General features: G+C 59.4%; 6 protein-coding genes across 6 annotated transcripts; 2 read left to right on the top strand and 4 right to left on the bottom strand.

Moving 5' to 3' along the window:
• Positions 1–385: 385 nt before the first annotated feature.
• Positions 386–1,679, bottom strand: JDV02_005336 (uncharacterized protein; the record flags this gene model as incomplete). Its single annotated transcript, XM_047986619.1, has 3 exons — positions 386–1,189; positions 1,240–1,547; positions 1,613–1,679. 3 exons carry the CDS (start codon positions 1,677–1,679, stop codon positions 386–388), a joined length of 1,179 nt encoding a protein of 392 aa, XP_047842602.1.
• Positions 1,680–3,489: 1,810 nt separating this feature from the next.
• On the bottom strand, positions 3,490–4,288 carry JDV02_010855 (uncharacterized protein). The gene has a single exon (XM_047992594.1). It carries the CDS (start codon positions 3,831–3,833, stop codon positions 3,504–3,506), a length of 330 nt encoding a protein of 109 aa, XP_047842601.1. The 5' UTR covers positions 3,834–4,288; the 3' UTR covers positions 3,490–3,503.
• A 1,224-nt stretch (positions 4,289–5,512) lies between these two features.
• Positions 5,513–6,409, bottom strand: JDV02_005335 (uncharacterized protein; the record flags this gene model as incomplete). The annotated part of the gene is made up of 2 exons (XM_047986618.1): positions 5,513–5,910; positions 5,968–6,409. The coding sequence occupies 2 exons, from the start codon at positions 6,407–6,409 to the stop codon at positions 5,513–5,515; spliced, it is 840 nt and encodes a 279-aa protein (XP_047842600.1).
• Positions 6,410–9,585: 3,176 nt separating this feature from the next.
• On the top strand, positions 9,586–10,272 carry JDV02_005334 (uncharacterized protein; the record flags this gene model as incomplete). Its single annotated transcript, XM_047986617.1, has 1 exon — positions 9,586–10,272. One exon carries the CDS (start codon positions 9,586–9,588, stop codon positions 10,270–10,272), a length of 687 nt encoding a protein of 228 aa, XP_047842599.1.
• Positions 10,273–16,390: 6,118 nt separating this feature from the next.
• Positions 16,391–17,508, bottom strand: FYV4 (telomere length regulation protein). Its single transcript, XM_047986616.1, has 2 exons — positions 17,445–17,508; positions 16,391–17,374 (listed from the first exon to the last, which is right to left on the bottom strand). Exon 2 carries the CDS (start codon positions 17,367–17,369, stop codon positions 16,662–16,664), a length of 708 nt encoding a protein of 235 aa, XP_047842598.1. The 5' UTR covers positions 17,370–17,374; positions 17,445–17,508; the 3' UTR covers positions 16,391–16,661.
• Positions 17,509–17,731: 223 nt separating this feature from the next.
• Positions 17,732–22,788, top strand: JDV02_005332 (RING-type E3 ubiquitin transferase). The gene is made up of 3 exons (XM_047986615.1): positions 17,732–17,901; positions 17,974–21,237; positions 21,302–22,788. Exons 1-3 carry the CDS (start codon positions 17,832–17,834, stop codon positions 22,546–22,548), a joined length of 4,581 nt encoding a protein of 1,526 aa, XP_047842597.1. The 5' UTR covers positions 17,732–17,831; the 3' UTR covers positions 22,549–22,788.
• Positions 22,789–22,796: the final 8 nt, after the last annotated feature.

The following is a 22,796-nucleotide window of genomic DNA, read 5'->3' as shown; positions in this document are numbered from 1 at the left end:
CATCATAAACCTCTGGTGGCGCGCTACGAAACGGAAGAGCGTCCCTGCCGGCTGCATGGCCCCGGGTTGACCATTCCTTATACTCTACATGTCTGGCCTTTTTCTACGCGTTGAGCACTGCTGTTTTTATCTCCTCGTCCATGTAATGCGGGTACGCAACGGAGCTACCACGGCGCAGATGGAAACAATTAAATTCACTACCCGGGCGTTATGCGCCAAACATCCCTTTTATCTTCTCTCCCGGAGGAGAATCTATCAACGCCGTGCTATGATTTTCCGTTCCGAACCATGGGGCGGGCGACCCAGGGCAAATGTAAAGAGGCGCGACCAAAATGTAACGAGTGGCGGGCAAGACTTTCGCTACCGCCACGGGGCCAGCACAGCATTATGCGCCCAGGCCGCGGCGCTTGCCCGTGCCGTCGAACTTGGCCTTCATGCCCTCCTCAAACTGGCGCTGGATTTCGGCCTCGGCCTTGGTAGACGCAGACTTGCCCTTGGGGACCGCTCCCGACGTCAATGGGTCAGCCGTGGCGTCCTTGTTGCCTCCGAGGAGGCGAAGGAACTTGGCCTGTCGCGCGGAACCGCCTCCGAGATCGCCCACGTTCCACTTGGCAGCATCGTCTGCTCCAGCTACGTCGGCACTGGCGTCAGCCTCCTTGGCAACCTTGGTATCCTTCACCTTCTTCTCTTTCTTTTCCTTTTTCTCCTTCTTCTCTTTCTTTTCCTTTTTCTCCTTCTTCTCCTTCTTCTTCTTGGATGCCGGCGCCTCGTCCCCCTCCTTGTCCTCGTGCTTGCGCTTCAGATCGTGTTTGGGCGTCGCGACGGATTCATCAACATCGTCGTCGGCTTGGACAGCCTTGGCTATCTTCTTCTTGTCCTTCTTGGGCTTTCTGCTCTCTCCGACGTCCTCCATAAGAACGTCTTCGGAATCGGCATGGGTCGATTTTTTGTGCTTGTCTTTCTTAGGCTTTTCTTCCTTCAATCGTGCCGTGGCCGTGGCGGAGACGGTGCTGTGGGCTGACGCATCGCTTTCGCGGCGGTGCTTCAGGACGACCTCGTCGGCAGGCACAGTGCCGTTCTCGGGGTCAGCAATACCAGCACCGCCAGATTCGCTGTCGAGCGAGGAGTCGCTATCATCTGATGCGTCATCGGCGGTATGCTTCAGCGAGATACCCTCCTTCTCAGCTCGCTAGATGACAGTTAGCACTGCCACATGCATTTTGACAGCAAACCACATGCCTCTTTAGCCTCAGTCATGTGCTTGTACTGTGCCAGTGCCTTCTCGGCCTCTGCCGTAAACTTCTCGGCCTGGATCGTGAGCTTTTTATGTCTCTGGAGTAGACGCAGGCGCCGTCTCTCGCGCTTGGCGGGATCCATGTTCTTCTCAAGCTTCTTGGCCTTCATCTCCTGCCTGCGCTCCTCGTTCCATTTGGCGCTGCGCTTGACATTGAGCTTGCGCTCCTTCTTGGCAGCTGCCTTTTCTTTGCGCTTCTGTTTGCGTTCCTCAGCTCGCCGCTCGCGGGCGTTGACCTTGAATAGGGCCTTGTCTGAAAAGAGAGCCTCGGTCAGCGTCCACTATCACTAGGAAGTGGGAGGAGTCTCTAGCAAGTACCCTTCTGCACCTGCGGGTGCTCTGGATCCGACGCCTGGGCGGAGATGCCTGCCAGTGCAGGTGCCATTGCGACAAGTGTAGGCGCTCGAGGCCGCCGAGCGGGGCGTTGTCCAAGGTTAGGTCGGAGCTGGTGATGCCTTCAGAGCTACCAAAGGCGCAGCTGCGGCTGCCCCTGTACCGTCCTAACAATATCGGATTCCAAATTGCTGCAGTAGGGTGGGTGATTCAGCCTCTGGCAGCCGACGTAGCCTGGTTCCAGATGAGGCTGTGAATAATGACCGTTTTCTGGTGTGCATTCGCGAGGCTGCTTGGACAAATTTTTGGTGGGGCGCGGGTGGCCGGTTCGAGGTTCTGCCAGGCGGTCAGCAGGATCCACAGTACATCCTTACGAGGCAAGTTTCAGCAGGCACTGGTGAATCGCCTGCTGGAAGCACCCCCACCGCTAGGACCCAGGCAGGCGACCAGTGGCAACCCTGCAGCCGGAGAGGTTTATCTTATCGCGGCTCCAACTGCTCCTCTCTCTCTCTGTTCCACGTGAGCAGCGGCCCGGCAGGCAGGCAGGCAGGTGCATGCCGCTGTCGAGCCAGGGCAGTGGAGTGGGTTCCGCCCCCAATGGTGGCCCCAGGCATCCAGGGCAGGCACGCGGCAGGAGACCTTGACGAAGTGCCCCCCTTATTATTCTTGCCAGCGACGATGCAGCAAGTGCAGAGTGTTCAGTTACTTGGTTGTTAGCGCAATGCGCAGCTAGGCAGGCAGCCAACGCCTCCAGCAAGCCATCTCGTCAAAGAGGCCCAAATCTGGCTCCCATCCATTGCATCATCGTCCGTCTTTTTACGCGTTCATTGATGGATAGTCCAACGTCCGAATGCCGGCCTGTCAAAGACCCAAGCCCTCTTCCGTCAGTCACGCCCCCTTGTGGCACTGGCAATCGACACTCCCACCGCTAAAATCCCAATTTCGTTCCCGAGACCAGGAACCGGACGCTCCCACGGGCCCCTCCCGTTCTGCGCGAGCGAGTGCGACGCGGCACGCTGTCTGTCTTCAGCCAAGACGACCGGGGACGAAAAGCCGGCAGAGGATGTGACAGCGGCGATCAGGCGTATCTTTGCGGCTCTGCCGCGGATCCGCCGGGCTCAGACCACTCGCGCCGCCTGTGTAGCTCACGGGCACCGAGCGCACGCACGGCTGCGGCGCGGACATACTGGGATTCGGAGGAGGAAGGGGCCGTGCTGGCAACGGCACTGCCACAGGACGCTGCATCGCTCCGGGCACCGTTCGCCCGAGTCTCCCGACCGGGTCTCGCGACAAGTGACGACCGAGATGCAGCGTGATGGGGGTCCGAGGAAAACGAGGTTGCCATCGTCATCAGACACAACTCCCGCGGTGAGGCTGCGGACCGCGCCCCACGACCCCTCATGCACCTTTTTTTGCCCGACTGGGCAATGATGTGGCAGTGACAGGGCTGAAGGGAGAGATGAATGTCTGAGTCTCGGTTCGTGGACGTCCCTTCTCGAACCATTCTTGCCGACGCCGCTGCAGCGTCATCACCGTCGTCATCGCCAACAACACGCCCGCGCCACTTGCGCGTGCAAATGGATCGACTTGGATACCTACATACGTACTCGAGGCGGCGACAGCAACCACTAAACCAGCTTCGTTCCACAGCGCAGGCGCAGGTCGCGGAGACAGGCACACAGGGCACCTCGCAAACCGGTTCCAAAATCCGTCCACCCGCCCCGACGGACGGACGAGAACCCACCACGAACCCACCTGTACTACCCCCGGCTCTCGTCCGCCCTGGTGCGTGCGTCGCGCCGACAGCCAGCTGCCCGCCCGAAAGCACACCCACCCACCCCCCTCACGTCCCCCACCAGGGCTGAAGGGGGGCCCACTAGGACTTGTTCCCAGAAGGCGTCTCCACCGGGCGCGAATTGCATCCCGTTCCGTCAGCCAGGGAATGGCTTCTGCACACCCCGCCATACCACTCACTCCCTCCCCCGTCGTTGCCGCCGCCGCCGCCACTCACGAGCCGCTCCCTGCTGCAGTCGACAGTTTGGCTGGTCTGCTGGCTGCGAAACGTCCTGGCTCCCCCAGGAGGCGCGGATTCTGCCTCGCCCGGTCGGGCGCCCGTCAAGGGAGCATCGTGGCGACGCCATGGAACAAGCACGATCGGAAGCCTCCTGTGCCAGTCCCGCCTTCGAGGCAGCCCCCGCCAGCCCATCGTCAAGCCCGTCCCGATCGCATTCCTCTCGTTTAGGACAGGCCCACCCTCCGGGCTGCGTCACGGCGTACAGTTCGTTACTGTACGTACGAACCCCCAAGCCCGTCCCGCAAGATCCCTCTGCACGGCATCCTTGGTCACACAAAGCCCGCGTGGCGGTTGATGGTGCTCGTCCCCCAGACTCACAAGCGCGGCCAATCGGCGGTCGCTCGAGAGCCGAGTGGGCGTCCTTCCGGTGCTCAAACGGCCCTTGGGCCCCGCCGCCGGTGCCCGTCCTAGTGTGTCGCCGTCCAGCAACCACGGGAACGCCTACAGCGTACTGCAACTACTACCAGCAGGCAGACAGGCTGCTGCTGCTGCTCCTGCCGCTGCCGCGACCAGTAAGTGGGTGTGCGCCAGGCGCCATGCTGCTGTGCCCAGCATGCCCGATCGCGGCAGGCAGGCTCCCGTTCTTGAGGCCTCGATAGTCGCTGCTTCGTATTCACGCCGCCACGTCCCCGTTGTGACTGACGACTTGCCCATCAAAGGGTCCGTCTCGAAGGGATGCGACATGTTTGCGACGCGCAGCGGCACCGCGAGATTCTGGGTCTGGGTCCGGGTGACTCAATCCCGCCAGAAGAACACGGAGCTTTCTCGCGCCGCTGCATCACAAGCCTGAGTGAGGTCGGCCAAGCCAGCCGCGGTCCGCCGCGCACGCGCGCTCATGAGTCCCGGGTCACTGATTGTAAATGCTCCGAAGGGGGAGGGGGGGGCGGTCCACCACCCCGTCCTTTCAAACAGACGTCCCGATGTGTCCTGGCCGGGGTCGCAGGGCATCCCATCCCACCTTCCAACATGAATGTACTTGGCTCGTTTGCACAAACGAGTCGAGGAGAGTGGCGCCACCTGCGCCTGGCACTGGCTTGCTGTCGCCCCTTTATGACAAGAGAACCAAAAGCCCATCAGTCATCAGTCACACAAGGATGATTAATAATGCAGCGACAGACTTCTTGTTGCTGTTTTCCCCGTCTTGTTCTCATTGCGTCAGCTGCAAAAGCAGCCGTTACTCTCTTGCTGTGTTCCGAGTCCCGTCTAACCGCCCCGGCGATACCGCTCAATTCGCCCCTTTCCTGTACATGCTTTCTAGTAAAAGATAACAGAGCTGTGACGTAGAAAAACGATTCCAACCCCAAAGCAGCAATGCAACAGAAATGTAAAGATGTGTGTACTTGTAACCCAAACAAAACCAAGTTTCTTTTGTTCGTTCTGGACCCCGTCCGTCCATGAGAGAAGCGGTAGTAGAACCCCGCCCTCGAGAGAAAAAAACCATACCGCTTGACGCCCCGTGCCCTCGCATATTTTAGCGGGGTGTTTGACTACCCAAATGCTGTCAACCTGAACGCCGCCGCCCACCGCCCCTGTAGAACCGCATCCATTCGGGTCCAGGTCTTCCCCCACAAGACCCTCCTTGTCGTGAGTCGTGCGCATGGATGTTGCCGTCTTCATGGAACCCACCCATTCTATTCCGCAAGCGCAATAATGAAACAGTTGAGGAGAAAAACAAGAGTGAAAAATAAATCTACAGAAGACAGATTAGCACATGGTCCCATGTCTTTTCGGGTTTGGGGGGCCAAGAGGTTCCTGGGACATACCCGCTAGGTCATGATAAACGAGAGACAAGCGACAGTGCAAGCGCTCCTTCACACCGTCGAAAACGGAGGCGGGGGCTGAGGGGGCGCTTCGTAGATATAACTCGTCGTGTCGTCGTAGTAAATGTCATCCCCTCCGCTGCTGCCGTAGCTGGCCGTCTGCTGTAGGCCCGCGCTGTACGGCATGCTGTATTGAGGGGGGCTGTACTGAGGCTCGGGGTATGCCTCGTCGCCGATGTACGTGCCTCGGCCGCTACTACGGCGGCTCTCCGCCTCGTAGCCCCGCGCGACCACCAGGTTCAGGTTCAGGCCGCCCCAAGGCAGGCCTGAAAGCGCGTCCTGGTCGCCGTTGACATCGGTGAGGGCCAACGTACGGTAGCTGTTGCCAGCGTGCTCTCTATTTCTTGTCTCACGCTCCGCCTTTTCCTTATTTTCCCGAGCCTTCTCGCCTGTGTTCTTCTGTCAGACCTCCTCACTCAGGTAGCCACAGATCATGGTTGACTTACGGAACTTGCGCTGCGCAATGCGGTTCTGGATGCGCCGTCGCTCCTCCGGGTCCGTCACTTCCGTCCAGTCCACATCCTTGGCGCTGGACTTGGATGACTTGCGGGAGATGGAGGACGATGGTGAGACACTTGACTTCTTCGAAGCGTCCGAGTTGTGTCTGGAAATCTTGGCGGCTGTCATGGCGGCGTTGTTGGCCTTGAAAATGTCAATGTCCGACACGGTTGCGGACCTCTTTCGCTTATGGCCGGGGGCCGAACGCGGTGTAGTGGCGAGGCTGCTTGGTAGTGTCTTTGAACGTCGCACTGCTAGTCCAATAATTTCAGGAGAGCTCTCTCTGGCGGCGTTGCCGTAGTCGTTGAACGAGACTGGAGAGGCGCTCTGGATTCGGATATCGGGGAGCGATATGTGCTGGTTTTCAGGAACTTGTTGGGTCCGAGACATCTATTGGTCACGGTGTCCTCTGGGTGGCGGTATATACAGAGAAGAATCTGGATTGAGGAGTGCGCGACAGGACATAGACTTGATGGAGATTCGTCGACGCTGAGGAGAAGGTCGTGGTTTAAGACCGTCGTGTAAGTCCGAGGAAGACTTGTGGCAAATAAAAGACCAACCAAGGAAGGACAGCTTAAGTGTCAGGTGGGAAGGAGACAGCTGCGCAATGTAGGCTTTGATTTGTCGTCGTCAACTTTGCGTCCGTCCACGCAGGGCCGGCGTTGGTTATAAAGACGAAGCCGCGAAGAGGCAAGAGGGCGTCCGGGGTTGAAGCAGACAGCCCAGGGCCTCTAATAATAAATTCCTCAACCGCGTGTCTGGGACACCGTCAACCCATCCACCCACCACATCCATGCTCGTGGAGCTGGGCTGCCCAAGGTCCATCTGGTTGCGGATACCCCAGCCATGGCTCTTCGCACCCCCGGACCGCGGCCGGCACGGGCGCACGTCACGGCTCTCCTGATGGAGGTGGGACGGGCATACCTGGCCCTGTAGGGCAGACTGGAGGGACCGCGAGCACGGTCAAGGTTGTTCTCGCGGGCAGGCATGACGCAGATGGACGAGAGACGCGTGGGTCGACACCCCCCCTGTCCACGGGTGCTTTCGTTCACGGCGTGCCAGATGGGGTGTAGAGGCTCAACGACGTGGCGGCGTGGTGACTGGTTGTGGTGGTGGGCAGGCTCGGGAAAAGTCCAGGGGCCTTTTTGCGTCTTGCCCGCGATGAAACAAGTAAACGACGGAGACGGCGGCCAGCCCTGCGCGGCATACCATGCCAGGGACGTGAAAGGTGGGATTGTAGGGGGGGGCAGTCCCGGGAAGGAGGAGGGGAGGGGGTGGCGGCATCAAGGATTCAAGAGCGCGCCTCAGCGGCCAAGGCGTATCGTATGTACGGTATAGTTTGGCGGCCAGGCAGTGGCGTGTGTCGTGGACATCGTCTGCCACGGTCCTCTCCGCCTGGCGTGTGTGAGTGTGAGCGATGGCTGGATGGTGGATGGGCTTTTGCTCTGTCGATTCGCCATGCTCTTTGAGGGTGGGGTGATTGTGGTCGGTTTAGTCTCAACAGGGTGTGGGGATCTGTAGCGCAGCTAATTCAATTCAAGCGCAGGGCACAACGGGCAAGAGCAACCACACCAGGCCAAGAAGCGCGCCTGCAAGCACCAGCCGACCCTTGGCCCCGGCCGCGAGCCCCAAGTCCCCAAGGCTCCTTCCTTCCCCCACCGTATCGCTCGCGACCTGGCAGGTGCGGTCGGGTCCGGTGGGGGCTTGCTCATCAAAAAGAGAGGGTACTGCAAGCTCTGGCAGCTCCAGCCCTGCGGAGGTACCCAGTACCGCACTGGCGGGAGCCGCCTTGGTCCCCTTGCAGCGATCGGCCGCGGTGCAGGTACTGTCTATGGGACGCATCCCCTGGTGGCTGCTACCTCATGCTCGCCGGGCAACGTGCCGGGTGGTCGCCAGGCCCCAAAGTCCACTGGCAAGTACCAGGGTGCATGGCACCGCACTGCTGACCAGAAAGGGAATGACAGGCAGCGAGCTGAACCGCCCAGGGCAAGGGACGGGGGGGTCTCAGAAGCCTTGCCTTTGCCTTGTCTTTGCCGTGCCATTCATTGACTTAGATACGTTGCCCTGCGTTTTTGCCTCGCCTTGCCTGGCATCTTGGCCCTGCCTTGCTTGAGGTCCCATCCCATACCTCCTGTTGTGAGCCAGCGAGGGTGTGGAGCTCTTCCAAGGCGAGGTCTACGAAGTACATGTTCGCTTTCCGCAACAACTACCGGGGATCAAGCTCAACCACGCGTCGATGTCTGGAATGCACCCTAGATAAAGGTACCTTTCTTCCACTGGGGCGTGCAAGTGGGTCAGGGTGGTTCGGAAACCCTTGAAAATGGCCAAATTTGGGCAGTCGTCAGGACCAGACTTAGTGAGGAGCTCTCCGGTCAGAACAGGCGTCCCGCGCAAAAGGCTCGGGCGAAGCAGTTGAGCCTCATCGCCACCGGCCATCAATCTTCTAGCTGAGCCCGCATGGGATACCGTACCCGGCAGGAACACAACCTTCGCCCCGAGTCACATTACCGTGCATCTGCAGCCGCGTGTAGGAGGCCTGCTGCCGCCACGAAGTGACATGATGCCCACCTGGTTCGCGCAAGACTCACGCCTGAGGGGGGCGCGGACTCATTCTGCAGGAAGGAAAAGGAGAACGTGGGTGCAGGCGATCCGGGAGAGTCAGATTGCTGCCATCCACCAATTCCGAGCTGGCGGTATCTCGACGTGATTCACCATCAGGCACCGCGGAGAGCCTGCCTGCCAGCCTGCAATGTCACCCTGCGTGGCCATGGAATCCCCAAAAACGATGCATACAGACGAGCAGCCGCCAATCGTCAAGCGCTACGGCACTCGAAGTGGTGGGGGCCCGCACGTCAACCCACCAAAGAAACACCCTCCACTTACAACAACAAGGGTTCGCCAGACCAGAGAGTGAGAGGGAGAGTGACGAACAAAAGCGAGATATACGACGGGGGGACGGGACTTGCCACCCAACCACAGCGTGCCACGGGCTTACCTCAGCTGGAGTCGCATTCTTGAAGGGGCATCGGGCGGGTCGTCGAGACAGCCTACCGGCCACTGACGGCCGCCGGAGACCTTTCCGCCTCGCCTTGAGACGGACTTGCACTTGCACCTCAACTACGCACTAACTTAGTAGGTACATACATGCACGCCGTTGTCGGCCTCGCCAGCGCGCTGGAGGGTACCTTTGCCGTCGATGAACGCCAAGCTCGCGACATGATGCCCTCTAGGTCCGCTGGAACACGGGCCGAAGTGCCAGCCATGCCATTGGTGATTGGCGATTGGCGAGGTCTCGGCTTGAGGTGGAGGTGGAGGCAGAGGTGGATGGGGGTGGAGGGGTGGCAGGCAGGTCGCCATGCTTAATTTTAGCTAGGTGGACTTGTGAATCTGAAGCAGAGAGATGCAGCATTCGTATGGCCTCATTGGGGTTCCCCGTGAGACTTGCTTCTTTTGCTCCACCACTGCGAGACTGCCGTGCCGCCACAATCTTCCCCCGAAATGCCGACACTGGACATCTTCTGCTGCAATGCTACGTGTGAGTGAGCCTCTCAGGTACCCAGCTCGACATGACACGCGTCGCAAAGCCGCAAATGACCACGGCAAAGGTCCCCATGCATGGGCGCGTCTTGCTCGAGATGATGAGCTGCGCTCGCCCCAGCTCTGCGTCCGGTGTCCGGTGCTCGCTCGCGGTAAGCCCGGCACTTGTCACATCCCCACGACGCTATGCCGCTCCGTTCGGGCTACGGACAACCGTGTGCCCCGAAGGGGCCAACGTGGAAACCTACCTACTATGTACCAAGGGGGAAAGAATTGGCGCCACAACGGCTGGGTACAAGGGCCATCACAAGGCTCAGACTCGAGGACGTTCACCAGAAGAAAAACAAGTGACCGCCGAGATCTCCGCAGCCGTCATCAAAGTCACGAGGGCCAAACAGCCTGACCACCAGCCATGCCGACTTTGTTACCTTGTCATTCGTCGCAACAGCGCCGAGAGACACTCCGTGCGAAATGCAGGTCGGGACGCCGCCGGCGGGCGAACGGGTACCGCCAACGCCGTCGACGCCTCGCCAGGCGCCCCATTTTCCTTCCCGCGCCTTGGTGTGCCCGTCGCATACCCATCCATAGCTTGGTCGCCCCAGGAGCGGCTCGGGAAAAAAGAAGCACGACCGACCCCCCCCCGTGGCGGCTACCTTGGCGGGCGGCGGCGGCGGAGGCAGCAGCACATTGACTTCCTACTACTACTAGGAGGATGAGGAGGAGGGGAGTCCACCGCCAGGATGCGGCACCCCTTTGGCCCCAAGGTGTGCGTGCGTGCGTGCGTGCGTCATGGCCACGCCTCGACGGACGGAATCCGATCGTATATCTCGCTGCGAACGAGGGCTTGGCTGATGCCAACAGGCGGCCACCGCCTTAATCGGGCGCGCGGGGCTGAGGCTGGTCGAGGGTTGTCTCACCACCCATGACCGGCAATCGTTCGATGCCGACACGAGAGACATTGACTCTTCCGTCGAGCTTCGCCGAGAAGCTGCGGGGTGTGGGACAACCGCTCAGGCGCCCGCCAAACTAGGCAGCCCGTAGAGGCACCCGGTGCTTCATCAGCTCTGGTGAGTGCTGCAAAAGAAACAATAGTACTCTGAAGCACCCTGCATCTCAGGTCATGTATGTCCAGCATGCGACACAGGTGCAGCGTCGTATTGGCAGTGGGCACGGGGCAGCTGGTGCGCCGCCGGCCACGAAGAAGAATACCTTACCTCTTACCTGGTGTTCGAAGTGACCTTAGGTACTGCTAACAAGCCGGAGCTCAAGCCACCCACGCCGGGACCACTCGCTCTGCCGCCCCCAACGCTGGGTGTTCATCCATCCCATGATTCTGGACCAGGCACCTTAGTACTAATAAGGTGCATCGTAGGCTGCCTTTACCTGCCAGGCCCATTGTCGGCTGGCAAGCTCGCCGGCCGGGAACAAGGGCGTGGGCTACTATACAGAGCCAGAACCATTGAAAGTCACGGTGGTCCCGAGCACGCCAGGATCCGGCAAGGCACCCCAGCAGCACCAGCAAGGGTCGCACGTTCCACCACTGCAGTCAGGGTTCGCGCGAGCATTGGCAGAGAGCGATGCAACACCCGCATGCTTGCCACTGCGATCTTTGCCACGCTGCGTGCAGCTTGTCCTTCTGGGCATCCTCAGCGATAGTGGCACACACCTTACATACATGCAACGGGGGAGGAGGGGATGCATTCGCTTCCATCGCTGCCGCCTCGTGTTAGCGATACACTGCAGGCGCATGCTGCAGCCCGCTGGCAGCGCCCGCGTCTGACACCACGTCTTGATGCGACCTCGTGCCTTCCTTGGGTTCCATCCGCCTGGTCGCGGTCATCGATCCTCCCCCTCCCCCTCTCTCGCGTGGCGCCCCTTCCTCGCCGGCCATTGTGCATGCGCAGAACCACGCAAGGGATGGTGCCTCGGTACGACAAGGAAGGTCCGACGTAGGCACGAGGCAGTTGTACGAAGTACTTCGTAGACTCGGGCAGGAGCATTTGACCGCAAGGGCAAGTACGGACTGTAGCGCAGGGCAGGGTCTGTTGCTTGTAACTCAAAGCAGTGTCCAAAGTTAGTTATTTCGATCGTACGAGACTACGACTTTCAACTCTCGACAGTCTCCTCATCCACGCCGCAGCACTAGCGAAATACCTGACCTAGATGGCCATGGCGAGAGAACCCACCCGCACACCCCACTCGTGAGAACCGCCATTGGGGACAAATCCGCCTCACCCGCATCTGCCCAAGAGCCCCCCGCTTCCAGCCGAAGCATTGCGAGCAGTATGGTCGTGCTATCTCCGTTCCGCGCGACGTCGTTGCTGCGAGGAATGGACACAGCTGGCGATGCGGGATGTCGTTGCTAAGTCCCCTATCGCCCAGGTAACCCACGTGAGAACCGGTGGCCAAGCGGGTGCGACGCTACAGCAACTTTGGAAGGGCGGCTTGACATCTGCGATTTGCCGAACAGGCGAGAACGTCGACGCCGCCAAGGCAACCTTCCGACAACCCTGCACGGTTTCGGTGACCAGGTCGAGAACCAGGACGGACTCGGTGCTGTCGTCGCAGAGATCTCCCAGACCAGCAAGAGCAATCCTTCGTTCGATCGTGTCTATCACGGGGGGTGTGAGTCCTGATCATCCGCGCCGCCCTCTGCGAACGCCTTGCTCCCTTTTGGCGTCGAGGATCGCCAGCGGACCCTCCCTGAAATCTTCCTTGAGTTGCTCAACCTGTCTGGTGCAGTGCTCACGAGCAGGGGTGCACTGATCCCGCCCGCTTGCGGAACCCACGTGAACCTCTCGTTGCCTAAGCAGGTACAGTATACGCTTGTGCGTCTTTTTGTGGCTCTGCGACAATCAAGACGGACCAGGGGCGGGCCACGACACATTGTCTCGAGCGCGACTCTGCGATTCCCTACACGTTCCAAGTACGATGAACACATGCTCTTCCAGTCCAGGCAGTTCGGCTCCCGCCGACTCTGTGAGGCCAAGTTTGACCTACAACTGAGTGTTCACGGGATCAAGCGGTGGACAGTGCCCCGTTTCCTTTCGCCCTCTCCCAAAACGCGTTAACGTCAAGACTTTCACGCAGAGTCCACGGCCTATGCGGGCTAAACCACAATAATTCGTAGACCTCAAGCAAGTTCCTCGTCCAGCATCTTTAAATAGACGACGGCAGGACATTGGCTGGTTGTGGGAAATGGGTGCATGTTAGTGTGCTGTTGGAGCCACACCATCGAAGAACCGTCGCCTCTTCAGTACAGGGGTGCGACAGCCGCCTGACAGCCGCCGAGGATCCCGCTTGCCCGGATCATCATGTCTGTTGCCCCCAGTCCATCACTTCAATTTCGGAGCTCTGCTTGCTCATTGCGGCTAAGTGTGGGCCACCGCATTGGTCCGCTGCGTTGGTCTCCCGACGAGGCAGAGTCGACCTTCATCCGAGCTCGTTGAACCCATTTCCACAGGTCATGATACTACATAGTGCCTCAGCTTATTTTGGCCTGCGCTTCCCCGGATGCAGTATACTTGGCAGGGGTGCGATAACAGGCAAGCCTGGTCGTTGACCCGGCAAAGCTCGGCCGTTGTTGCTAACAGTGGGCGCGAGGGCGAGAATGGCGAGCGAGTGACCACGCCCAAGGCAACCACCGTGAAGACGAGTCGCCACAACAGGCCCTTCAACGCGGCTCAATGCAGGTGTAGTGTTACGCCCTCCCATCTTGCCGTCCTGGAATCTCCTGGACGATGCCATTCTGGCAGATTATCGCTGCCAGGATCAATTGCTGTGCCCCGTGCGAGCCTTGCCCGTGACCAAACAGCGTCATGGGCTCCCGACAACTCTCTCCGATCTTGACTTGGCCTTGCCTCGGCGACCGGACATAGAGATCGGACATCATTTCCTATGTTGGGGTAGGGCGGCCCGAAACCCTCGTGGTTGATTAAAATAGACACTGATGAAGTTGTTTTGCCACTACCCTGCCGATCACCAAGACCAGGATGAGGAATTTCACGCGAAACAACAGCCGCGGAGTGCACGATGCACCACTCCGATCGCATTCACAGAGATTAGGTGAAGATGCCGGAGCCAGGATACCGGACAAAGTGAGGACAAGGGCGGCGATAGCACTTACCGCACGGCAACACCACATCGGATTCTGTGGCTAGATGAGTGGCGCCATGAAGCAGGCCAGCTCATGCAAGCGCTGAGCCAAGTCTGTGATGTTGCGCACGTCGGTCAAGGTTCTACCAAGGATTCACGACTGAAGCCTCGGTCGATACTAGTTTCGCTCGGCTATGGAGCCCGCGGCGACAGGGAACCAGCAGATTGCTGCCATTGTGGAGGAGCGATCGGCCTGGTAAACCAGTTTGTTTCACTCGGTATGTTCGTAGTGGATCTTGGTTCTGCAAGGCAACCCGGATGCGCGAGCAGAGAGATGGAGACGCGCTCGCGAGGCTCCATCGTGGAGGGGCGTGGAATTCATCTGGGGCCGTTGAGGAGCTGGCCGGGTCCAAGGAGACTTGTTGCGACTGAGTGGTGATTGAACCCACCGTGGATACCATGACGCCCCATGACTCCGATGCAACACCTCCGAGCAATCCCCAATAACGGTATGAGGCTCCTTCAGCGCGCCCCGCCGCGGCTACGTGCGATGGGCCGGGTACCAGGAGCGCGGTATGACACTTCCGCAGCGAAGCGCGGGGGGTCTGTGCCATTTCGTCCATCCGAAGGTCTGGCAGGCGTCCAAGCCAGGGTATGACGATGGTGGTGCCGACAGATCGTCGGCGGGACGATCGTGGTGAAACAGAAAACACACAGGTGCTGCTATTTTTGTTTCTCTGCAGCGGTTCCTCGGCAGAGCTCCGTGCACGACACCTGGTCCCCTCTGCCGGGATTGGCCAGCGAGCCCATCGGAGCTGAGCTCTCGGCCTGATAAGTGCGCCGCGCGCTGTGGCGACAGCCGGGCGACCACCACCACCAGCCTTTCAGCTGTATGCCTTTATTTTTGTTTCGGTGCAGGAAGCAAGGCACTTTGGTCGAGCGGCGTTGTAGGTATGTATGTACTATGTGCTCATATGAGTGCTGTCATGTTGGCGTGTTTCAATGCGCTACGACGCTTTTCCCAGGTCGTCTTGCGGGGGAAGTGGGCGATAGTTTTAAGGTTGCAGTACGCAGTACAACGGCGTGACGGTGAACTGGTTTTTTTTCTTCATTTTTCTTTCTTTTGAGTTCCTGGCCCTGTCCCTAGTTGTAACTAACTTAGCACTCATGCCCCGCGCTTTGTGAGAGGGGGTGCGTCGCCAACGGTAACTAGCTAGTAGCACAGCAGCGGCACCGATGCCCTGGAACCTCCTTGTGGCTCTCTTGCTCGCATGTTGTACGAAGAAGTAACGTTAATACGTAGTACAGCACAGTACTAGGTAGCTGCTACCTTTCCTTCCCTGACTTGCCCGGCACTACGAAGTACACGCACACACAAAAACGTGGCTCCCTCCCTCCCGCCGCCCCCCGCGTCAGCCCTACCGTACGCCGGGGTGGGAGTTGGGAGAAATGCCCAGCCAACAACAGGCACCAACCACCATATCGAATCGATAACGTCGCAGTGTCCGTCCCGAGACGCGCCCCGGGCGAGGGGGGCAGCCAGCCAGCCAGCCCCGCACCTGGAGCAGGGCAGCAGTAGCATCCAGTAGCACAACAGTGCGCAATGAAACAACACAACTACCAAGAAAACGTGAACAATGAAAGCGAAGCAACGGGAGAAAGGGGGGGCGTGCGTTTCCTTTCGTTTTCCTCTTGTTTGCTTGGTCAGGGCTGACACACGACACGGCAGCGGCGCTGAATGGACCCCTTGTGTCCTTCCCGCCTGCGTCTTTCCCACGATGGTCTAAAAACAGCCACCAACGGGGCGGGACGGCGGCCAAGACGTCGAAACAAGCTTTTGGCCCCCTTTTGTGACCTGTTGTTGGAGGAAGGGAGAGGGAGGGGGGGTAGGGGGGCGTGCAGTGTGATGTATGTATGTACGTAGTTGTATCGCCAAAGGAGCCTTCTTCAAGGTGCGTTGAATCGGGTAATATTATCCCATCTTTTGCCTTGCACCTGTTTCGTTTATTTCCCTTTGTAGATGCGCCGTGTTTGGCTTTTTCGCCGTAACGGGTGTTGGTGGTGGTGGGCGCTGACCTGGCTGGGGTGGTGGTGATGCGCACTGGGGTCAGGTTACATGGTGGGTGGATTAAGTTAGTACCTACCTTAGGCAGGCGCCTAGTTACCACCCAGCCAGCAGACGCGATACATACATACGTGCTGCACGAAGCGTACCTCTCTGTGCCTGTGCCTGAAGGCCTACATACTTACATACAACGTCACGGCTCCGGTAGCGCCCACTGTTCTGTTCCGGCTAACTACATACTAGTACCAGCTGATGAGCACCTGGGCGGTGGAAACAGCCTTGAACCTGGCGGACGGAGCCGCATGGCTGGCCGAGCAGGCAGGGGGGGGGGGGCCATGATGCGCGCTCCATCGTGGTTGCCAAGGTTTCTTTTTTTAGAGCTTCGCGATGCGGAGTCCGTCAATGAGCCTTTTTTTGCTTTTCTGACTCTTTTCTGCTCGGCAACGTGTGCAGGTGATTTGACTGTAGGGGTTCCTGCCTGAGAGGATGGGCGAGCCGTGGGAGCGCGTGAGCCATCCGTGCCGGCGTTGGTGGGCAAGACGGCTCTGGGTGGGTCCGACGACGTTGGACTCGAGAACGCCCGGCCTACCCTGTAAGACACCGATGTCTGTTCTGGCGTCTTCGTTTTCCATTTCTCGATGATTTGCACGCGGTAGTTTGCAATGACGATGGCTTCCCGTGGCTTTTTTGTATTAGATGTGGGCTCTCAGTGGTGCAGTCAACAGGATCTGCCTGATAATCTGTGTAATGTCATCCTTGCTGGAGGCTGATCACCGACACTGCCCCGACCTGCATAGTGTCCATGCGAAGCCGGGACACAGCCACCTCCACACGCAAATCCAGCCCAAGGCCAACACGATTGCCGTTGTATATGTATACAGCCTAGAGTACATAGCAGAATGCCGCTGGAGTATAAACGTCACCGAAATCCCACCCCAGCGGCCCCTACATCTTGGCCAGCATCTCGGCCTCGCGCGCCGCCCTGCGCTCGGCAGAGCGCTTCTTGAACCGCACCTCGGCCTGCCGCCTCTCACCGCCGTCAACCTTACGTCCCCGGCGTTGCTCCCACATGCCCTCCGTCACCTTGACCACCGCCCCGGCCTGACCCGGGAGCGGCGTCGCATACGGCCCCGCTATTGACCGCAGACCGTGCACCGTGTACCCGATCGGCCGCGGCAGCGTCTCCGGCTGCTGCTGCTTCTGTTCCGCCTCCTCCTCCGCCTGGTGCGGCACGTTCACCACGTATCGGGCGTCGCTGATGACCGCGGCCGGCGGCGTGGCCACCTTGAGCAGCGCTTCGCCGTCCTTGACGAACTGGAAGTCGCCGCCGGGGCCCAGCGCGCCCTTGCGGTATCGCTGCATCCACTGCAAAAGGTATCGCCGGTTCCGCGGGGGCTCGATGCCAAGCTCCTTGAGCTGCGGCGATGTGAGGGAGAAGAGCGACTCCCACGAGGGGAACTTGGAGGCGTGCTTGCTGAGGCCCCGGCCGATGAGCGTCAGGAAGGTCTCAACATCGGGGACAAACGGCCGCGGTTGGGGAATTGACGGTGGCGGCCGGGTCTTGTGAAGGCATCTCGTCTGACTGGCGGCGGCCGGAAGGTGGATGCTCGGCGCGAAGAGGCGCAGGTATGGCCTGAGCGTGGGTGCTCTCATCGTGGCTGGAGGGACGTCCAAGTTAGCAATTGTCCGTCGATCGAGACGAATACATCAAAAACCAATGTAACAAACATTATAGTTGAGTGTGGCGACGAGACCGCAGGCGCGCAGGCTTTCGTCGTCGTCGTCGCTGAAGGGGAGCAAGTCTGAGCTGGTTCGTTCCGGTGATGGACCTCGAAATTTGATGCAGCTGAGTTAGGTAAGCAAGGCTGAAGGGGTCGCACGGGTGTGGCGCGCCTCAAGTCGTTATCCATTGGCTTTCGGGATTATCTCGCGTGGGGCCGGAGTTAGGCTGAGCCGTCTAACGGTAACACCCGCGCGGACGACTCGCGCCTTTCTCGGAGCACTTTCACGGGTCGCCACTGGATGGCCTCGCGCAACTTTCCCTCCTTCATAATGCCATAAGACATTCCTGGGGCTCGCTGTTAGACAGCCCCGCGGAACAGATGATTGGCAGAGATGCCTCGAACAAAAGTTACAGCTCGGCGCCCCAAGCCTTTTCGACCGGACTCCAAAGTCGGCATTGATGGTGGGTGCACGCCTCGTTTTCTGACGTGCCTGGGCTGCCCAAGTGATGTGTAATTGACAGAGGTGGACACAGACCCGATTCCGGCCGAAGTCGTTCAGTACATCCTAGCCATACCTTCTTCATCCGCCGGCATTGATGACGCGACCGAAAGTTCTGCGGCCGAGCCGCCCAACAAGCGGCTCAAGCTTGATCCTCGCCCCGACCTCGCCATCTCTGTGGCCAAGAGCCAAGTATCGTTTCGTCGCCCCTGCACAGAGGACACACCGAAGACTTCCACCAAGACTTTTCACGATGTGGAAGGATACTTGCGAATCGGCCTTTCCAAAGGATACATGACGACGGGCATACCGCTGAGAGATGGCACTCTTCAGGGCAGGGGTCTAGCCCTGTCATCGCCTTCGACGTCCCCGATAGGGAAACTAGACACTTTGATAGCGCTCAGACCGCGAGAAGCTGCGAAACAGGCGATTCAAATATTCGATACCCCGGCGCACAGCATCGCACATAATGAACCTGGCCGTTTGTGGAAGGCGATGGGTATCGCAGTCGAGTGCGATGGCAAAATGACGACGGTGACCGTAGCCTTGGAGCTTTTTTGGAACTCGACACCATCCCCATTCTTCCGCTTGCGGAGGATTCTCGAGCGCAAAGATAGCCAAGCTGTCATCAACGCCTTCTACCCGACCGTTGCACCCGATAAAGCTTGGTCACCAATGGACTTTTACGACGCGGCATTCGTGCCACCAAAAGACGATAGCCATGCCGCATCGATAGAGGTTCCGGGGCTGGAGGCGACACTTTTTCCTTACCAGAAGCGTACGTTGAAGTGGCTTCTCGCAAGAGAGGGCATGGAGTGGGATGCCGAGGAATCACGACTTCGACCACTTTCGAAGCAGGGATCTACATCAAGAATCGACACGTTTCGAGATGTTCGCGATTCAAGTGGAGATACAGTGTTTGTCAGCGATGTATTCCAGACGATTACACGAGACAAGTCGCTCTACGAGGAAGCGGACAGGGCAATCAAAGGTGGCATCCTGGCGGAGGAGATGGGCCTAGGAAAGACCTTGGAAATACTGGGCCTCATACTTCTCAACTCCTGTATGGACCTACCGACCCTGACAAAAGATCCCAAGGGGCGCACATCAAGTCGTGCCACCCTCATTGTTACCCCCGAATCACTGCGACAGCAATGGGTGTCTGAAATGGCACGCCACGCGCCATCGCTGCGGGTCAAACACTACGAGGGCTGCAAGAAGCTTCAGGGAGAGGAAGACGACATTGTGCAGGACCTAGCGGAACACGACATTGTCATCACGACTTACTCTGTCTTGTCTGCCGAAGTCCATTTCGCTCAAGAGCCGCCAAAACGCCCTCGTAGATACGAGCGCGCGTATCCTAGGATGATGTCGCCGCTCGTCAAGATCTCATGGTGGAGACTCTGTCTGGACGAAGCACAGATGATTGAGAACGGGTACAGCCAAGCAGCAATCGTTGCACGAGCGCTGCCTCGCGTCAACTCCTGGGGAATCACCGGAACCCCTGTCAAGGACGACGTCAAGGACTTACTTGGCCTTTTGTCTTTCTTGGGTTACGAGCCATACTGCTCGGCATCACACGTCTGGCAAGCTTTGATAAACAATCACAAGCCGGTCTTCCAGCAGATATTCAGGGCAATATCGCTGCGACACACCAAGGCTCTGGTCCGAGACGAAATCATGCTCCCGCCACAGAAGAGATATGTCATCAGCATGCCCTTCACGGCTGTCGAGGAGCAACACTACCAGTCGCTTTTCAAGGAGATGGCTGAGGAATGCGGGTTCGACCTGGAGGGCTCTCCTGTAGACGAACACTGGGAGCCGGAAAAGTACGAAGATGCAATGAGGGTGTGGTTAAACCGTTTGCGACAGACGACGTTGCACCCAGAAGTTGGCGTGTATAGTCGCCGACTCCTGGGGTCAAACAAGAACCGACCGATGAGGACGGTGGATGAGGTTCTCAACGCCATGCTCGAGCAAAGCGAGAATGCAATTCGAAACGATGAGCGGGCGTATATCTCGAGCCGGCTCACGCGAGGTCAGCTGTATGAGAACAGCCCGCGCGTGAAAGTTGCACTTGACATCTGGGAGCAAGTGCGGGCGGAGACCGAAAAGCTTGTGGCGGATGCGAGGGTGAGACTTACGGATGCCATCCGCGATCAGGGTGGGGAGGAGGCCGTCACGAAGGCAGAGTCCAACGACTTGTCCGACTTGTCGGAATCAGAAGCTGAGCACGAAGATGGCGAGAATAAGGGGCGAATTAGCGAGTGCCGACGGCGGTTGCGTTCGTCGCTTGAGCTACATCACAAGGCCGTCTTCTTCTGCGCCAACGCCTATTTTCAGATCCGGGACAATGCAGAAATGACAGAGCCAGAGTCAGAAGAGTTCAAGCGGCTCAAGAAGCTGGAAGATGAGGGTTACGATCAGGCCAAAGTCATCCGTCGAGAGATACTTCGTGAGAGCAATCGCAAGGCCACGCGGCTCATGAATAAGATCAAGCGCAGGGCTGCGAATCAGCAGTTCACGGAGATCCCGGAGCTTGTCATCAAGTCGGAAAAGGGCCTTGAGAGCGCGCGCGTCGTGGAGAATCTCGAGGATCTCTACGGCGAGCTGAACGACCAGGCCAACGTGGTTGATGAGTGGCGGGAGGAAGTTGTGCAGCTACTTCTACGGCCCCTCGTCGATGAGGAAGACGAGGTCGAGACGACAGGCGAGGAGCTCGCAGACTCTGCCAAGTTCCAAGACCTGCTCATGGTCTACTACCAAACCCTGAGGGCAGCCATAGCCGACCGCCAGGACGCCATTACAGGCCAGACAAACGAGCTCGTGAAGCACGAGACGGAAACGTCCATCAGGCTGGCCAAGGAAGGCGACGGACCTGCACCGGAGAAGCTCCTGGAAATGCTCGCGAAGCGTGCCGAGGTCAAGCCGGGACGGGCGCAAAAGTCGATGAGGGCTGCTATTAGCGACCTTCGTGGCCTGCAGACCAGGCTGACGCGCGATACGGCGCCGACTGCGAGAGAGGCGGTGGAAGCCCGCATCGTGGCTGCGCATATGACGTCGACACATGCGCAGCTCACAGCGCAAAACAAGGCCGCGGCGGCGCTCGAATCGGAGATTGAGAGCTTCAAGACGGCCATGAACACGCGTCTTGAATATTACCGGCAGCTGCAGGCCGTGTCGGACGCAGTCCTACCTTACGAAGGCTCCAAGACAGACGAGGCAATTGCCAAGATGGCCCAGCAAGAAGAGGACATGCGGCGCAAGCTCTCGTCGGCCGAGGCAAAGCACCGATATCGTGAGTAGTTGTCGTTGCCATGGCCCGTCGCTGGCCGATCAAGCTGACTTGGTTTCTCTATCAGTTCTTAACTTGAAGGAAGCGGGCTCCAAGTCCAACGAGCCGCGCATGTGCGTCATCTGCCAGATGCCCTTCACGATTGGCGTCTTGACCGTCTGCGGCCACCAGTTCTGCAAGGAGTGCATGACCATGTGGTTCAAGGCGCACCACAACTGCCCCGTCTGCAAGAGGGCGCTCAAGCCTTCGAATCTTCACGACATCACCATCAAGCCGCAGCAGCTGCAGGTCACGAGCGAGCCGTCCTCCAGCAGCAACAGGGCCGGTAGTAGCAACGCCGCCGCGGCGAGCTCCCCCCAGCAGAGACGAGGCAGCGCCTCCATCGGTCCCGCCGCCGCACCGCGCAAGTCCGCCATCTACGCCGAGTTCAACGCGGACCAGCTGGCGGAGATCAAGAACGTGGACCTGGACGGACCCTCGTTCACGACAAAGGTGGACACGCTGGTCAGGCACCTCGTGTGGCTGCGCGAGTCGGACCCCGGCGCCAAGTCCATCGTCTTCTCCCAGTACCGCGACTTCCTGACGGTGCTGCGCAACGCCTTCCGGCGGTTCCACATTGGGCACGCCTCCATCGACGAGCATGCGGGCATCGCCAAGTTCAAGGAGGACCCGGCCGTCGAGGTGTTTCTGCTCCACGCCCGCGCCCACTCGTCCGGGCTCAACCTCGTCAACGCCTCGCACGTGTTCCTCTGCGAGCCGCTCCTCAACACGGCCCTCGAGCTGCAGGCCATTGCCCGCGTCGACCGCATCGGCCAGCAGCACGAGACGACCGTCTGGCTCTACCTCGTGTCCGGCACCGTCGAGGAGAGCATCCACAACCTCTCGGTCCGGCGTCGTATGGAGCACATGGGCGGGGGGCGCCGCCGCCACCACTACCACCACCACCACCAGGACCATCGTCCCGACGACGCCAACGACAGGGAAAAGGAACGAGAGGCCACGCCCGAGCAGCTCCAGCTCCTCGACGCGAGCATCGAGGCCGCCAACACGCTCGAGCTCGAGCACGCCGCGCTGTCCAGGCTCATGAGCAAGGACCGCTCCGCCGGCGAGGTGGTCGACAAGGGCGACCTGTGGGAGTGCCTGTTTGGGCGGCCGCGACAACACGTCGCCGCGGCGACGGGGAGCGAGGGCGTGACCGAGGCCAACAGCGGCAGCGGCGGCGACGGCGGCCGTCCTATTGCAGATCCGAGGCTTCGAGACAAGGCCGTCATGGGCTACCTAGCAGGCGAAGCGGCCGAGCAGCGGAGGACCTGAGACGGGTAGAGTTCGGCCCGGCCCGAGGTGGGCGTCTTCGGTGGAGGCAACAAGAAACGTGACATGGTGTTGACGACGTTATGAGTATGAGCAGCTCCCGAGGGCTGCCTGACGGGCGCTGTCGGGATTGGATGCCCTGCTTGCCCCAAACCGTGTGCATAGCCTGATAGAGGACGTAAAACGTAGAGTAACAAAAGAGTCCGTCATAGGTAATTATGAAAAGACGCCATGGTAAAGTGACGCCGCGC

Source organism: Purpureocillium takamizusanense, chromosome 4 (assembly GCF_022605165.1).
Source record: "Purpureocillium takamizusanense chromosome 4, complete sequence".
Lineage (NCBI taxonomy): Eukaryota > Fungi > Ascomycota > Sordariomycetes > Hypocreales > Ophiocordycipitaceae > Purpureocillium > Purpureocillium takamizusanense.
The sequence above is the reverse complement of the archived record's forward strand: the minus strand, read 5'-3'. Positions and strand labels throughout refer to the sequence as shown.